This window comes from Rhizophagus irregularis, chromosome 25, assembly GCF_026210795.1.
Source record: "Rhizophagus irregularis chromosome 25, complete sequence".
NCBI lineage: Eukaryota > Fungi > Glomeromycota > Glomeromycetes > Glomerales > Glomeraceae > Rhizophagus > Rhizophagus irregularis.
This window is the reverse complement of record NC_089453.1, coordinates 2,260,196-2,278,651: the sequence shown is the minus strand read 5'-3', so window position 1 is coordinate 2,278,651 and position 18,456 is coordinate 2,260,196. Positions and strand designations below refer to the sequence as shown.

Here is an 18,456-nt window from a genome sequence, read left to right as displayed (position 1 = left end):
AATAATAATTGCTTGTTTATTCAGGATACTGAATTTTATGCCGCTCTAAACTAATAATTAGTTGGAAAAGGACGGGTGCTTTAATCATATTTGGACCTTGTACGATATTAACGTACGAACTGGACGGAGTTAACGTTAACGCTATCACGTGCAAGCATACCTAAACTTCGTACATTAATATCGTACACCCACTGTACGACTGTACGTTAAGGACGCCCCGTGTTTTAATTACTTTCAAAATTTTAAAGAATAGATAAGACGTTATATTAACAAGTGTATCTACATATTCAGTTATATATTAAATTTTTAATAAGAAAAAAAAAATGTGTACAACTTACCTCTTTATTTACGTATGGATTATTCCTACATTTTAATATATTTGATCATTAAAATAAATAACAATTTTTTTATATTTTATAATATGTTTGAAATTGGATATAATTAGCTCAATTTATTAATATCTTCTCATTTTTAAAAATTTCTATAAAAAAAATCATTACTCTAATTACGGTATGTGTCTTTGACATTCACTATTATCTCACCTATTTTTGTTATGTATAATTTGAAGTTTATATATCGCTAGTACTATTTAAACTTTAAAAATGAATTCTCTTTCAATGATGATAGAACGTATGATTTTTCTTTAATTCAAACTATTATATTATTATTATTGTACTATTATTAATTATTTCCCATAGAATTAGTGGTTTGTTTATTATTTTGTAAAATTATTTGTCTCAAATCCTGAATCTCTTGTTTAAGTCCTTGTATTTTATCGTTAGCATTTGGACTCATATTAATTACCGTAGCTGAAGCGGGAGGTTGTATTATTTCTTGTCCGGGATAATAATTAACTCTTTCAGCTCGAATATTATTATTATTATAAATACTTTCATTCCCATTAATATTCATATTATCATTAATTAATGAAGTTGGAGCTGGTGGTTGTATTATTTCTTGTCCAGGATAATAATTAATTCTTTGAGCTTGAATATTATTATAATTACTTTCATTTCCATTTATATTCATATTATCATTAATTAATGAAGTTGGAGCGGGTGGTTGTATTATTTCTTGCCCAGGATAATAATTAATTCTTCCAGCTTGGATATTATTATAATTATTTTCATTTCCATTTATATTAATAATAATAATATTATTATTATTTCTATAAAAATTCTTATTTCTATTTTTATTCCATCTATATAATAATGCGCCTACAAAGGATAATAGAGCACCACCAAACAAAGGTCCAATAATTGCACCAGTAATATTTGGATTATTATTTTTAGATTTCTGTGAAGAAATTGATGGTGATTACGGATGGCAACGGTCACGGTCATTAACCGATTATGACCGGTCATGACCGTGACCGATATCGGTCGGTCAAGACTTCTGACCGACCGTTTGACTGACCGTTTGACTGACCGTTTGACCGACCAAATTTTTTTATGAAAAATTTAATAAAAAACGTCGCGAAATCGTTTTTTATTAATAATTTAATTAAAATAAAACGTTTTCGCAACGTTTTTTTAATTATTTTAATAGAAACGTTGCGAAAACGTTTTTTATTAATAATTTAATTAAAAAAAAAACGTTTTCGCACGTTTTTTCAATTGCCTTAATAAAAACGCTGCGAAAATATAAAAAAAATGATCGGTCAAACGGTCGGTCAAACGGTCGGTCGGTCGGTCAAGGGTTCTTGACCGGCCATGACCGACCGATGACCGACCATGACCGACCGTTGCCATCCCTAATTGTGATGAAGGTGGTAAAGGTGGCAAAGTAGAGGGTGGCAATATAGGTACTGATGTTGTTTTTACTGAAATTGAAATTGATGATGAGGGTTTAAATTCATTCGTCCATATATATTCGTTGACATTACTAATATCGAGTAATAAAATATCATTTTCTGTAGTATAACCTGATCCTATTAAAAATTATTAAAGTATACCTTGGTTAAATTAAATTATTTGAAATTTAAGATAATAATAAAAATATATTTACCATATGATATAACCATATAATTTCCAATTACATTTGCTCTATGTGCATTTCGAGATTCTTTTGGAGCTATACCAGAAGTTTTTGGGATACGCCATACAAAATTTATTAAACTTAATTCATAAAGTTGTTCTTTAGACGTAAAATCTAAACCTCCAAAAATGATCACTCTTTGTCCATCTAATCCTATTTAAATAAAGTTATATCATATATTAGAATGTATGCTGAATAAATAACCTTTATAATATTGTTTGTTTAAATACATACCAAGAATAACAGACATTCCTGATTTTTTAGGTGGTATTGTTCCTGAAGTTGCCTGTATTCAATATAATGAAAATAAATGCATGTTTATTAATAAAACTTTTACAATTAATTTGATAATTTTATTAACTTACTTTTGTAGTCCAATTATCATTTACTGTATCATATATATAAATCTATATAAAAAATTTTCACGATTAATTAAATTATCTATGCGCAAATTATTATTTATTTTATCTGTTATTATTCAAAAGGTTGATAATCTAATGCTACAATTTTGAAAACATTATTCAATTTATATTTTGATTTCAAAAACAAAATAAAGCAATATACCTGTGATATATTATCATTATTGGTATCCTCTAAGTAATAAAATATTAAAACAAAAAATAAATGAGAAATATAAAAATAGTTTATAATGTTAAGATCACACAGAATTATTGACAAGTTCAACAGAATTTCTTGCTTACCTAGATAAATTATCTTATTATCGGGCAATAAAGTGGTAGCACTAGCAAGCAATCCGACATTTGGTGCACCAACCGAACTTCCTTTTGTCCAAACTAAATTAATTGTATCTAAAATTGGAACATTTGAACCAATTCCGGCCCATAAATACATTTTTCCCTTTTGGTCGATAACTGTCGTCGAAGCACTTGCAAGAACCGGGGGAGCATCCCCATTTATTTTCGGAATACTCCATGAATTACTTTTTGGATCAAATGTGTAAAACGTCTTCCATTTTAAGATTGACATCGTCGACTCCTCCACATATGAACAACGTATCATTATTTGCACCACCTTTCGCGGATCCAGCACCAAAATGTGGAGGGACAATATTAACTTTTGATAAATCTGTTAATAATAAGTTTCGAGTATTAAATGGGACAGAAAAATCGATATAAAGAAAATCTTTTCCGACTTTATTGATTTCAGAACCACCCAAAATATACAATTTATTATCAACAAGAGTCGCGGTATGTCTCCGCCGTTTATCGGGTGATATTTGACAATTTATTTCAATTAGTAATTGAAATAAAATCCATAATGAAATATAGACTAACATTATTACGCCTTTTTTTTTATTGAAAAAAAAAACACTAATTCTGTTAAAAAAATATAAGCAAATTGAAGTTTTATAATTATTACAAATTGTGTTACATTCCATTTTAAGTTTGTACAAAGGCGACGACGAGATTAAATTAAATATAATAATTAAACAAGAATATAAACAACATTCTAGCCTAAACTTCAACAAATCTATACTTATTACTTATTTTAGTTTAAATTCTAATATTATATTTATATTAATGGATTGTATTTGCTAATTTGTGTAATATCAATCTCGCTTAATAGTATTAGTATCAAATCATTGTTTGATCAGGATGGGACGAATCATGTGATTTGTGGTAAGGTCGCTGTGTCACATCAAAATTTTTCATTTAATTCATTTATTTAATAAGAAAATTCTTTTATTAAAAAATTGTTTCATAATTGTTACACGAAATGCATACTGAATAAAAACAAATAAAAATTTTTCTTAATGTAGGAATTATTTTTTAACTAGCATAAATATTATCTAGTCAAGTGATACAAATTAATGGACAACACATTTTCGTATGGTAAGTAAAAAAATATATATATATTGCATACTATGATCATTGATTATTTACAAATATGGCGTTGTGGGCGAATTTGCGAACCTATTTTTTTTTCAAAATTGGCCCTTTAGTTCTAATAATTCTAATATTTTGTACTTAAATGATACCTGCATTACATTAATTTGATCATGTTTTATAAGAAATATAATGAACACTATAAAATAACCGCAGTAGAGTAGGACCCAGAAATATATATACAGGGGTAGGGTACACAGATGCGTCGCCATCATAGTGGAATTAGACGGAGTAAAGTTTTGATTTGCGTACAATTTTAGAATTTTTCATCTATAGTTAGGTCATCAAGATTGCGTATTTTTTATCAAAATTTTTATATGTAAAAAATTAGTTTGCGTATTTTTGGCCTAAATTTGGCTAATCTTATATATATATAATATATTTACTGTACGCACTAACCGCATTGTAATATTTAGTATAAATTGAAAGAAATTTCTAAGGGTTAAAAAGTGAAAATATTATTAAAAAAATGGTAAATTCTATTTTTTCAATTAGTATTTGGTTTTATAAATAATATAGAAGCCATGATAAAATAATTAATAACTTAATGTCTGAAATTTTATTTGCGTATTTTTGCAGGATTTTCAATATCAGGTGTCAATTATGCGTACTACTCATATAAAAAGTCTCTGCGTACAGCTCATAGTAAAAAAATTTTTCGCCACCTGACCCCTATATATATATTTCTGGGTCCTAGTAGAGTGACTAGTTTAAGCGACCAGTAAAATTCCAGCACTAGGATCGCTGGCATTACTTAAATTTGCAGTGCCGATCATTCATGATTCTGCCCAAAATTGCGGGTATTACCGAGTAGTTGACTGATTTACCGCTTTACAGCTATCCATCAACTAACTGTATTATTTATGTAATTTTAGTAAATAATTATAACCAAAATAAACGATGTTCTTTATTTGATAATTAAGGAGTTTAATAATGTTGATAAGTCTCTAAGTCTCTTTGTTTATATCTTTTAATAAAATTTGGCGTGAAAAAATTATTTCTTGTGGAAAAATCCTTGGAAATATACAATAGTTATTATAAGAGGAAATCATTATTAGAAGTAATTATTTTTAAATTTATCAGATAAACAAGAAATGAATTAGATGATAGATTCTATATCTTCAATTAATTTATACAAAAGACCTTTACATTACCTGGAAACGTGTCCGTGTCGGAGCAGAAGTCCCTAGAAAAATCATAATTTTTTTTTTAATTAATTATATTAGTTTTTGTAAACATTTAAAAGATTTCAATTAAGGTGGCAATCATAATTGTTAAATTAAAATATGTAGAATTGAGTAAAATTACTTACTTTTTGTTAATTATGAAAATACAAATATTACACACTGACGCCTTTATATACTCAAAAAAAATTGTTAAATACACCTTATTCCTGGAGCTAAGCGTTACTTTTGTAATACGGATATAAGTGATAGTATTTATAGACATGTGCCAATCAATTAGAGAATTGAAACTTGTTATTGATCAATACGTGGAATTGCTAATCAAATCTCCAAAAAATCTAAAATAATAAATCTTATTCAAAACATTTTTAATTGAAAAAGTATATTATAAAAATACCATTTTTTAGAGGAGTAACATTTGTAAATTATTTAAAAATATTTATATATTACATAAGTTTATAGCTGAATTATATACAAATATTATAATTTTATAACTTTACAGTATAATAAATAATTTTTAATTTAAACTACTAATTAACCCTAACAACAAATTTTAATTACTATAATTCTTGCTATTCATTATATCTCTATAACGATGAAAGATCATAATACTGAATACTGCTTTATCCGCCAGTGTAAAAGCATCAATTATATATAATAAAATGTTTATATCGGAAATATAATTCAAAATCTTTAGAATCACTAATATACAACTTATGCAACTACAAGTAGTATCAGAAAAGTCAAATTTAAACGTTAGTTAAATCAATCTATATTCTTTTTTTTGCTTTATTGATTGATAGAAAATATTTTTAATAGTATAATGAAATCCCTTATAAGTATTATCATGTACCGTATTTGATGTATCATCAGGCGGAGTTCTTCTGAAGGAAGTAAAAGTAATGGATAAACAATCGAAGTCAGTGAAACACAGAAAGTTATCAAAGAACGAATTTATCACAAAGAAATACTCCAAATTACGGTTTGATGCCGTTCGCACTCCTAAACAAATTGAACGATGGAATCGTCTTACTAAAAGCGTTTTCAAAACTGAACATCATTTCAATATGAACAAACCTTATATTTTAAACCCTACTACGAAATGTACACGTAACCTGGTTGTTTTCAAGCAAATACATGTACCCAAGAAATTTATTTGTCCTTATTCCATGATGTTTTCACCATTTCCAAGATCTCAAGAAGAAATCAAAAATCGACAACGTGAAAAATGCCACGAAAAGAATTAGTTACGTCAAACCAGGAAATGCAACAAACAAAAGAAACCGTTACCTCCTTTACCGTCTGATACACTTGGTGATTCACGGATCTTTTATCTCAAAACTTATAATATTAATCTTTTCGACTATAAAGTTAGACGACGTTTTAACGTCAGCACCATCCCTCATTACAATTACAGCTATTGTGAAGCGATACGCTGACGAAATCTCCATCTGGAACATCAATGTTTTATTCTTCAAGACGTTACTGCTAAGACTTTTACTACTAACGCTATTTATCAAATATCCATAAAGGACCAACGTTTGATCAATAATAACGTCTTGAGGTTAAGGTTATGATCTCCCAAGCGATAGTGATATTTGCGTATAGTTACGGTATATCCTACACCAAGGCGGTTTGAGTGAACTTCCTTTACATTTTTCGTTTTTTGAAGCTGAAGGCATTAGTTTCTTTTTTAATTGATCTGCATAAAAAGCGCGGTCACGTGCCATACTTGTTCCTGGCGTAGACTACATTTATGATGTGTTCGCCACATCTCCATCGGTTGTTTGACATCATGACGTAAGCGGTGAGTAAATCACAAGTCGTGCTGCAGCATTTTAATGTGTAACATACATGTTCTCCGAGCTAAATCAGATAATGTTTTAGTGCGTCTATTATTTTTCTTATCAAAGTCTAATCTCTCTTTTATAGCAAGGAATTTTTCTTTAAGTAAATCTCGCAGGCGATAAAATATTTGTATACCACTTGATTAGATTCAGAAATAAAGTAAATGTGAGGTATTTCCCTATTAAGTAATTGATATTGAGGTCGTTACTTGGAGATCGGTATGTATGCTGCGATTTTAAATGAGTATCATTGGTGTATACAAAAGATTTATCATTGATGAAACGAGAAAATATCTGCCCTTTTTTGTATTGTATAACGTTCCACTTCCGCGTGTGTCACAGTTTGTGGTGTATTCGTAACGAAATGAAAATTGATACATTTTACAAGGTCTATATAGGCGAAGAATAGTCTGCGTAGCAGGTGAGTGGGAGTAAGGGTGTCTTTAGTCATAGTATATTTTGAGGAGACTTCGTAAGTTTGTTGGGAGAAAGGGGAAGTTGACGCTTTGGTTAACAGGCCGGTTATAATATCTGTTCCTAGTACAAAGAACAACAGGAAATATAAAATAACTAAGAAAAGTATTAAAAAAAGGTATCTATGTATAAAATATGTTTGTTAAGTATAATGAAACTCTATCTGAGTATTTGGAGACGAACGTTTTAATGATATTAAAAAATAAAAACAACCAATGACGTTAAAAAATGTTGTTCCAAATTTTGTGGGAAAGTTCTATAGTATAATACATACAATATAAGTAAATTAAATGACCACCAATCCATCATGGATAGCTCCCCATGGAAACTTGCCTCTTGTTATGTATTAAGAAATTGATTTTTGCTGTGCAACAATGAGGCTTGATGATTATTGACATATATTCCAGATATTATTCCGAATGTGCAAAATTTGTTTGTCATACATGCGATGCTTGTACTTGTGATCAATGATTTTGGGCATAATGCATTTTGTATAAATATTATTATATTAATGATAAAGGCATTTAATAATAAAAAAAATTACTATTATCTTTTCCAGTCAGAGAGAATTTAATATAATTATATAGTAATGGCTCTTAGTAATGATAAAGGTAATAATCACATGTATAGTATAACATTTAAACATTTAATACATTAGAATTCTAACAAATTTATAATATATATCTAGTTTCTGGTAATATTGAATTTGAAGGAAGCAGCACTGAAGAATTTGAAGGAAGTTGCTCTAAGGAATTCAAAGGAAGTGACTCTGAAGAATTTGAATTTGAAGAAAGTAGTATCAAGGAATCTAAAGGTATATTAAACATGCTAAAATATTAAATTTTTATTTGTAAATACATTTAAATACTATCTATAATTATTTATACCTTACATAATATACAAATATAATTAAACTAACTATATAATGCAAAATAATATTAAATAATTTAGCTCGTAAGTTAATAAGTTATCTTCATTTTTTTACATCTCATATAATTAAATAATTTATTTAATGATTAATATAATACTATAGTCAGTAAGTTATTAGTTATTTAAATATTTAATTCTTTACTTTATTTTATTTGTTTTACATAATATTCAAATAACTAAATTCTTTATTTAATTAACTATTTAATAATTAATTGTATTACAGATGGTAAGTTACAATATCATATTTATTTATTTAATATTATATATAATTCAACTAATTATATTCTTGATTTAAATAACTAGATTGTAAGTGATATATTTAATTTACAGTAAATACTTTTATATTATATTTATATTTAACTAATAATTAATTAATAATACTAGGGTGTAAGTTATAGATGTCTATATTTCTATTATTTATATAATTTAAGCTAACAAAATTCTTTAAAAATTATTTTGTAATTTCTTATAGTTGGTAAGTTATAAGTTATTTATTTAATTCTATTATTGCTTACTACTTATATAATATTTACATATAATTTAAACTTTATTTAAATAGAATGTAAGTTATAAGTTATTTATTTAATTCTATTATTACTTATTGTTATAATATTTGCATAAAATTTAAACTAACTAAATTCTTTACTTAAAAAAATTATTTGATAATATAGGGAGTAAGTTATTTATTTACTTATTTATATAATATTTACATATATTTATAATTAACTAAATTCTTTAATTAAATAGGCCGTAAGTTATAAGTTATTTATTTAATTCTATTATTACTTATTTATAAAATATTTACATATAATTTAAACTAACTAAATTCTCTATTTAAATAGATTGTAAATTATAAGTTATTTATTTAATTCTATCATTACTTATTTATATAATTCAAACTAACTAAATTCTTTATTTAGATCGTAAGAGTTATTTGTCTAATTCTATTATTACTTATTTATATGATATTTACATAGAATTTAAGCTAACTATAAGATTCTTTATTAAAAAAATTATTTAATAATATAATATAGAGAGTAAGTTATTTATTTAATTTTATTATTGCTTATTTATATAATACTTGCATGTAATTTAAACTAACTTAATTCTTTATTTAAAAATTATTTAATAATATAGAGAGTAAGTTATTAATTTAATTCTATTATTACTTATTTATATAATATTTACATACAATTTAAACTAACTAATTCTTTATTTAAATATTATTTAATAATATAGGGAGTAAGTATTTTATTTAATTCTATTATTACTTTATTTATATGATATTTACATACAATTTAAACTAACTAAATTCTTTATTCAAACAGGTCGTAAGTTATATGTTATTTATTTAATTCTATTATTACTTATTATTATAATATTTACATTATAATTTAAACTAAATAAATTCTTTATTTAAATAGGTCGTAAGTTATAAGTTATTTATTTAATTCTATTATTACTTACTCATATAATATTTACATATAATTTAAACTAAATAAATTATTCATTTAAATAGATCGTAAGTTATTTATTAATTCACTTATTTATATAATATATACATATAATTTAATCTAACTAAATTTTTTATTTATTTTGTAATTTCTTTTAGTTGGTAAGTTATAAGTTATTTATTTAACTCTATTATTACTTATTTATATAATAATTACAATATAATTTTAATTAACTAAATTCTTTATTTAAATAGAATGTAAGTTATAAGTTACTTATTTTATATAATATTTACATATAATGTAAATTCTTTATTAAATAGATCGTAAGTTATAATTCTATTATTACTTATTTATATAATATTTACATATAATTTAAACTAACTAAATTCTTTATTTGATAGATCGTAAGTTATAAGTTATTCATTTAATTCTATCATTACTTATTTGTATAATACTTAAACTAACTAAATTCTTTATTTAAATAGAATGTAAGTTATAAGTTATTTATTTAATTCTATTATTATTTATTATTATAATATTTAAACTAACTAAATTATTTATTTAAATAGATCGTAAGTTATAAGTTATTTATTTAGTTCTATTATTACTTATTTATATAATATTTACATATAATTAAACTAACTAAATTATTTATTTAAATAGAACGTAAGTTATAAGTTAGTTATTTAATTCTATTATTACTTATTTATATAATATTTACATATAATTTAAACTAACTAAACTCTTTATTTAAATAGAACGTAAGTTATAAGTTATTTATTTAATTCTATTATTACTTATTTATATAATATTTACATATAATTTAAACTAACTAAACACTTTATTTAAAAAATTATTTAATAATATAGCTTGTAAGTTATTTAAGTTATTTGTTATTTCTATTGTTATATACTTTGTTAATTAAATCCTTTCATATAAAATTTCTGTTACTTTAGTTGGTAAGTTGTGAAATTATTATATTATTTATACAAAAATTAAGATATATATTATATTAAATTTCTATTTAAATTTTAGAGTAAGTGTTGATTTTAATCTTAAATTTTAGTGTAATTTTTAATATAAACTTTAATAGTAATTAAATTTATAGATTTGGAAAATGCGGAAATACAATTATGGATAATTTTATTTTTGAAACAAAATTAAAATGGATTCCTTATGATAAATTTAGAAGTGTTGAATATCTTGATAAAGGAGGATTTGGTACTATATACAAGGCCATTTGGTTTCATAATAATAGAGATAATGAAGTAGTTCTTAAACTTCATAATAATTTAAGTGAAAATTTGGATGAATTTTTAAATGAAGTATGATAATATATTATTTATTTTTTAATTTAAAATTATAATTTATTTATATTAATATATTATTATTATTTTATAGTGGAAATATCATGAAAGTTGTTTAAGTTCATTTGATATTATTTATTTTTATGGGTTTACAAAAGATCCAGATACTTTGAAATATATGGTGGTGATGGATCATGCAAATAAAGGTAATTTAAGAGGAAACTTAGCAAGAGTAATCAAAAGTGATTGGAAACAAAAATTATGTATGTTATTTGAAATTATTTCTGGACTTTATGATATACATAAACAAGAGCTTGTTCATTGTGATTTTCATGATGGTAATGTTTTAAATCATAATAATGATAATGAGAATAGAGATAAAATTTATATTAGTGATTTAGGATTATGTAAACCTGTAAAATCATTTTTGAAAAAATATGATATTTATGGTGTTATACCATTTATGGCACCAGAAGTTTTAAGAGGCAATTCTTATACTCCAGCTAGTGATATATATAGTTTTTCTATGATTATGTGGGAGTTTACATCTGGGATACCACCATTTAATAATAGAGCACATGATATTCAACTTAGTTTGAGTATTTGTGAAGGTGAACGTCCTGAAATTATTGAAAATACTCCACAATGTTATGTAGAATTGATGAAAAAGTGTTGGGATGTAACCTCATTAAAAAGGCCATCTTCTAAAGAAGTGTTAGATATTATTGAAAAATGGATTTCTCCATATAATAATGTTAAAGATATTAATGAGGAATTAAAATACAATATTATGGAATTTATAAATGCACCAATTGGGCATAACAATAATCTTGTTACTGGATCTCATTCACAGGCATATTATACAAGTCGCTTACTTGATTTTACTAGTAAACAATTGAATGAAATTCTTGAAAGTAGAGATTTACAAGCTCATTATTCAAGTCAATTTACTAGTGGAAAAGTGAATGAAATTCTTGAAAGTGAAGATTTACAAGCTAATGTAAAAGTGAATGAAATGCCAGTAAGTGAAGATTTGGATGATTGTTTAATTTGAATTCATTAGGTATGTAATATAACAGTTATATAAAAAGAATTAATTTTGCAAATTATTTATGTGAATTAATTTTATTTGTTTAGTTAATTATTTAGATGTTTTTATAAGAATTTATAGTTTTTTTTAAGTGGTATTTGATGTCATACATTTAACAGAAATTGTTGTTTAGAGTGTATCTTTTGCAATTGCTATAATAGATACTAATATGATTAAATTTATTTTATTATACTTGTCTAATATTAATTTTAGTATCATTAAGAAATTGTAAGGATCTTAAATAATAGTAAATTCATAAACTTTTCGCACTACTGGTTAGATTTTTTATAAAAATTCGCCAAAATCTGGCTAAAAACTGATTAAAATCAGAAAAAGTTACTATTAGTCAGTAATTCAAACTATCATACTATCCAATTGATTAAAATCATTTTATTCCAAGATGAGTTGTTTTTAGTTAGTAAAAAAATGAATAAATATTTCATGTGATTTGTAATAAATAATTAGTAATTAATTTAACAGAAATTTCATCATTTATCGAGACATTTACTAAATTGTCAATGTGATCTATCAGTATTGTTCTATTTCGTCAGTTTCTTTCATTTCAAAGCCACAAGAATAAACCTAAAAGGTAGAAAAAGAGGTGGCTTGATTAGTAATATTCAAAGAAAAGAAAAAATAATATTGTTATACGAATGATTGTCAAAATGTTTTTTACCAGTGTTGTTTTGTTTAGATCAGTTTCTTTTATTTTCAAAGTCACAAGATCAAACCTAAAATGGTAAATCAATTTTTGATATAGTATAGTTTATTTAGATTAGTAAACTAATCATAATACTATTATTATAATTTAAAATAAAATTAGTTAATTAAAAAGTTGGCAAAAAACAAATTAGTCATCGGTAAATATGCTGATCTACAATATTTTCATATCAGCCGCAGTTCCCATTAGTCACCGGGTGATCTGCTATTTTTTTTTTTTATTTAAACAACTTTAATTCGTAAAAAAAAATTACAGGCCTCTTCTGAATCAGTATCTGAATCAGAGTCTGAATCAGAATCAGATACTGAATCAGATACTGAATATACAATATAATAATGAACGGTCATTTAGGTCACACAAATTTCTAAAAAAGGTGATTTTTTTTAGAAAAAGGAAATTGTTTATTATACTAAAGATAATAAGCATATACAAAATTTTATTTTTAAGGTAGTACAAATCTTTTGGAGGACCATCTTAATTATATTATGTCAATAAATAAATTACAGTATTAATAGCTTTGTAAGATATTGTTCAAATTCATTAATATCAAATAGAAAAATATATGATGTTGTTATTACAATATTTCATCGATTGCTTTTACGTCAAAGTAGAAACATTAAACATTTAGATATTTTCTATATTTTCTTACATTTATTTAATGATGAAAGTTTTGAAAACTTTAATGTTCAAAGTTTTATTAAGTTCACTAAGTTTTTGTTTAGATACCATTAACAAAAAATTTGAACAAGAATTTTTAATAAGTATACCAAATAATTTGAGGCAATTGATAATTGATTTTCCTCAAAATTCAATAGGAACATATCAACGTGGTGCTCTAATCAATACTACTACTTGGGAAAGGCTTTGTAAAACTATTCAAGAGCAAAACAAACTCAAGATATTTAAGATAAACAGTTTTCAGACTTTATCAAATAATGTTCTTTTGTCCTTAGAAATTCAAAAGCATTCTTTAGTTCATATTGAATTTAAAAATATTAGGTTTAATAATGTTGATTTAAAAGATTTCAATAATTTATATAATTTAGGATATTTAAAATTTGAATGTTGTAAAGGTATATTATTAAATCAATGAGAGATTTTAAAGGTTGCTTCATTTAAGCTCAAGGAACTATCAATTATATGTAATAAATGGAATGCTGGTGACACATCTTTAATGGTCAAATATTTTGGTACATCATTACAAAGATTATTAGTTGAACCCCTTACAATTAATCTTATTGAAAATATATCGATGTATTGTCCAAATCTTATTTATTTAAAATTAGGAATTTATTCATGTACCAATTTATCAGTATTAGCATATTTTAAAAATTTAAAAACTAAAATGTTAAGTATTACTATTTTTCATGACATTGATAAATTTTTTATAAATTTAGCAAATAATATACCTATTAATGTTAGCAAAATTTCTATTTGTATTCGTCCTTTTAAATAAATTTTTAAAATTTAAGGAATTTTTAGAAAATTGTCATAATAGTTTTGAAATGATTAATTTAAATCATATTATTGAATTAAAATTTCTTAAAATCGTTTTAACTTATATTGAAAGAAGCAACAACAGTTTAAAAATTCCTGGTATGATGAAATTAGAAAAAGAATTAAATGATGAGGAATTAAATTTATTGAATCAAATTAAAGCTAAAGGAGTTAAAATAGTGGAATTTAGATATTTTAGTAAACCAATAGTTTATTTATAGCTAGCTTTAGGGTTTATTTAATTTTACTTTATATTATTATTATGTATTTTTTTTTTTAATAAAAATTTTTTATAAGAAAGTAAGTTTATATTAGGATATCCCAATTTTAAGTTTATTTATCCAATCTGGATAAATACCAATCAGTTTGACCAATCATTTTGGCTGGATAATTGCATTATCCACTAAAGTAATTAATTTTAACAATTTAGATTTATGCAAAGAATTCACTTAAAATATTTATTTTTTTTTAAATAATTATCTTTTTTTTTTAATATTACTAAATTGTGATTTGCAGACTCTGTGCATATGAACTGAATCAGCTGATCATTGATCCTCGTTCAAACCAAAGAAAGGTAAGTATTTTTATTATTAATTAAAAAAAAAACAATTTTCACTTTGCTGAAATAATGAAACATATTTTTTATACCATTGTAGTAAAAAAAATGTGTTTCTTTTGATCCACCTATTGACTCTAGAAATATAAAATTAATATCATTTAATATGTCTTGATGAAATGAATCTAATGGAATAAAATTTATTTTTCCATATTTATTAGATTAAATTGTATTTTCAAATTTCTAGAAAATTCTAGAAATATCATTAATTGTGTTTTAACTAGAGAATTCTAACAAACTAAATCTTATCTTTTGACAATAAAGTAAGAGCTAATTTTTGGTCCAACTAATTACATTACACCACTTGCCTTATCAAATTTAAATTCTCTAATCCTTCCCTCAATATTAAGACTAATTACATCTTTAAGAATATTGTCTCTCTGCAGGTCTAAAAGCATCTGATTTGTGTATCTTGAGTATTGAAAATTTGATTGGGTCTAGATATTTTATTACAATATTTACCGTTGTTACAAGCGGTGGTTTAGGTTCTTGTTGTGGGAGAGATTTGATTGCCTTTTTTCCTCAGCGTTTCGACCTGCCTTCCCGACACTACTGTGAGAGCTAGTTCCATTCCTTTGCTCTTTAAAAAAATTTTATAAGTTTGCCTTTATTAACCAAATATATACATGAAAATGTAGTAGTAATAAAATGAATACAAATCATCGAGAGAGCCATTTTCGAGTTTCTGATCCAGATATACTAGTAATTCATTGTGTTGTTCAAATGGTTTTCCGGCTTCAACCCACTTATCGTATTCCTCTTCCGTAAAATGAGAAAACTGAGACCGGGGAAACTGAGACTCAGACATATTTATTAGATTTTCTAATAGTTTAAAAAACAGTTTAAAGGCTGGCAATGTGATTCTGATGGCACTTTTATACTCAGAAATTTAATGTAGCACAAATTTAAGTGAATTATTATGCGATCAAATGATGTCACGACTTTAAAAATATCATTATTATTATATACTGATGTGGCTCATCAAGATTAGTAATAGTAGTGATAGATTATGACAGTGCTCTTATCATTTTGACCATTATTTATGATTTTGTGCGGGAAAATTTGGCCATTAAAAAACATTTTCGATCAAAAAATTCTGGTCACCAGAAAATTATTTTTTAATCGAAATATTAGTCATAAAAAATTTTTCCCCCAAAAAAATCTGGTCATGAAAAAATTATTTCAATCAAATAATTTTAATTTTGGGCAAAAAAAATTTCTTCAGCGGAATATATGGAAATGATCGATGCAAAAGTTTTAATAATTAAAAATAATGATGAAAATATTCTTGCATCACATTGATAAAATTTAACATTTGTAATAAATTTCAGAAATAAATAAATTACTCAGTAAATTCTAAGATAATTCGGTAAACATTTATTATTATTATTTTACTCGCTTCTTGTAATATACTTTTTTTTTTTATATAATATTGTTTTAAGTTTATTGATGAAAAGATATCGTAATTTTTTATTTCTAAATTATATATTCCATGTTAAATATGAAATTTATGCAAAAATAATATAAGAATGAGAATTAAATCTAATATGTAGCGACTGTAACGTATTTTTTAAAATTTTTTAAATAACGATAATGACTAGTAATTTACCAGGTGGTATTCATTTTAAATCAACTTCTACTGTTGTACACTGTTGTATTCTCAGCTGACTTTACCAGCAATTATATGAGATTGACCATTACGAGAAATTAATTAATTATTTCCAAATAATCGTTATGTGGAATAAATGTTTTACAGTATTTCCAGAGTAATCCTATTCATAATAGTACTTGATGCTAGAATCACCACCTCGTGTGGCAAAAATAAAGCCATATGATAATCTTTGTAGTGGTAAGAATTGGTAGAAATGATACAAGTGAATCTAATGCAATTGTAACATTGCAATTATGATACACTTTTTTTAATAATTATTTATCCTGATAGAACGGTCATAGATAGAAAAGGATATTAAATTAGAAGGCGTTCAACTATTTAATTATTGTTCTATTAAAATATGAGAAAGCTGAAGGATGGGAAATGATAATTGATTTTGATGGTAAAGTGTTTGGTAGAATAGGCTATAGGATTTGGGATCATAAAGATTTCATAAGCTTTATAAACTTAAAGTACCACTTATGCAAATAAGTTTAAATATTAAAAAGACAATGGACTTATAAACTATTTGAAAGTAATGATTTTGAATGAAAACAATATAAAATGGGATTATATGGAAAATACACTTCACATGCAATCCTTGAACGTAACCATTGCTGTCAACAGTTGATAAAAGTTATTCTTAGCTAGTGTAGAAAAGGACATTCTATTATTATGCACTTGAAAATTAATCCACACAGGTCAAATTATTCCCTGTAAAAGATGTTGATCCGTGTTTTATATTTCCACATTTGTTCTTCACACACTATCTGTCACATGTGTGCCATACTTAAGTACGAAATGCAGGCATTGCGCAATTTAACTAAAATTAAGTAAGAAACGTGTATAAAAAGTCTTTCTAAATCAGCATAAAAAATATTAATGATGGACGTAGTGATTCTTTTAATTACCTATACCGACGACAACACGAATATTATTACTGATGGGCATTTTTTTTTGGTTTATTTTTCGTAGAAGATTCATTTATATCTAAAAAAATTACTTTTCGCTTTTGGAAACAATGGTATTAAATTAAATAATCTGATCTTTAGGAGTGAAAGCAAAATTTGTATTTATCAAATGTTTGCGTTTAGTACCTTAAGGTTGTGGAGTTACAGTTTCTACATTCATATCTTTACATTTTTCGATATATTCTTTAAGACAAGAAGCATTTTTGGACCATGTGATGGAACAAGTTTTACATTTATATTTTTCTTTTCCATTAAAATCAAAGTCGCTCATATCACTTTAATAAATTATATCCGAAATAAAAGAAGCATGCGTTCTTAACCTTGATGTTAGTTTAAAAATAAAATTAGATTTTAAACATTTATTCATTATATTAACTTGTTGTATATTTATTTTTTACAATGTACAAATTCATTACAATTTATTACGAAATTCAATCTAAAAGTAAATTCTTAAGCTTACTTCGAATTTATGAAAAAAGCAAATCAAAGTCTTAGCCGGAATTACGTTGTTGATATACTGTACCATGTGATCAATCTTGAATTATTTAAAATAGAGTTACACGAGTACGTGTCCAATCAATGAATGTTCAAAAATTTAAATATATCAAATTCTGTCAAGAAGACAACTTCAGAAAGAAAATTATTTGTAGACGATCAACTGATCAAGTTATTTGATAGACTAATTTATTACATAATCATATTAATTACACAATCGCATAAACCCATGATGATACAGTATAAGATACCATAATTAGCTCAATTTATAATAT

At 24.7% G+C, this 18,456-nt stretch overlaps 6 protein-coding genes across 6 annotated transcripts; 4 read left to right on the top strand and 2 right to left on the bottom strand.

Moving 5' to 3' along the window:
• Positions 1-681: 681 nt before the first annotated feature.
• OCT59_016957 (uncharacterized protein) lies at positions 682-2,889 on the bottom strand (the record flags this gene model as incomplete). Its single annotated transcript, XM_025332306.2, has 7 exons — positions 682-1,296; positions 1,743-1,930; positions 2,008-2,190; positions 2,272-2,323; positions 2,403-2,444; positions 2,602-2,630; positions 2,739-2,889. 7 exons carry the CDS (start codon positions 2,887-2,889, stop codon positions 682-684), a joined length of 1,260 nt encoding a protein of 419 aa, XP_025173955.2.
• Positions 2,890-2,986: 97 nt separating this feature from the next.
• OCT59_016956 (uncharacterized protein) lies at positions 2,987-3,334 on the bottom strand (the record flags this gene model as incomplete). Its single annotated transcript, XM_066146040.1, has 1 exon — positions 2,987-3,334. One exon carries the CDS (start codon positions 3,332-3,334, stop codon positions 2,987-2,989), a length of 348 nt encoding a protein of 115 aa, XP_066003768.1.
• Positions 3,335-6,030: 2,696 nt separating this feature from the next.
• OCT59_016955 (uncharacterized protein) lies at positions 6,031-6,375 on the top strand (the record flags this gene model as incomplete). Its single annotated transcript, XM_025326892.1, has 1 exon — positions 6,031-6,375. One exon carries the CDS (start codon positions 6,031-6,033, stop codon positions 6,373-6,375), a length of 345 nt encoding a protein of 114 aa, XP_025173956.1.
• Positions 6,376-10,966: 4,591 nt separating this feature from the next.
• Positions 10,967-12,194, top strand: OCT59_016954 (uncharacterized protein; the record flags this gene model as incomplete). The annotated part of the gene is made up of 3 exons (XM_066146039.1): positions 10,967-11,158; positions 11,235-11,346; positions 11,752-12,194. 3 exons carry the CDS (start codon positions 10,967-10,969, stop codon positions 12,192-12,194), a joined length of 747 nt encoding a protein of 248 aa, XP_066003767.1.
• A 1,418-nt stretch (positions 12,195-13,612) lies between these two features.
• On the top strand, positions 13,613-14,044 carry OCT59_016953 (uncharacterized protein; the record flags this gene model as incomplete). Its single annotated transcript, XM_025333258.2, has 1 exon — positions 13,613-14,044. One exon carries the CDS (start codon positions 13,613-13,615, stop codon positions 14,042-14,044), a length of 432 nt encoding a protein of 143 aa, XP_025173959.2.
• A 412-nt stretch (positions 14,045-14,456) lies between these two features.
• Positions 14,457-14,669, top strand: OCT59_016952 (uncharacterized protein; the record flags this gene model as incomplete). Its single annotated transcript, XM_066146038.1, has 1 exon — positions 14,457-14,669. One exon carries the CDS (start codon positions 14,457-14,459, stop codon positions 14,667-14,669), a length of 213 nt encoding a protein of 70 aa, XP_066003766.1.
• Positions 14,670-18,456: the final 3,787 nt, after the last annotated feature.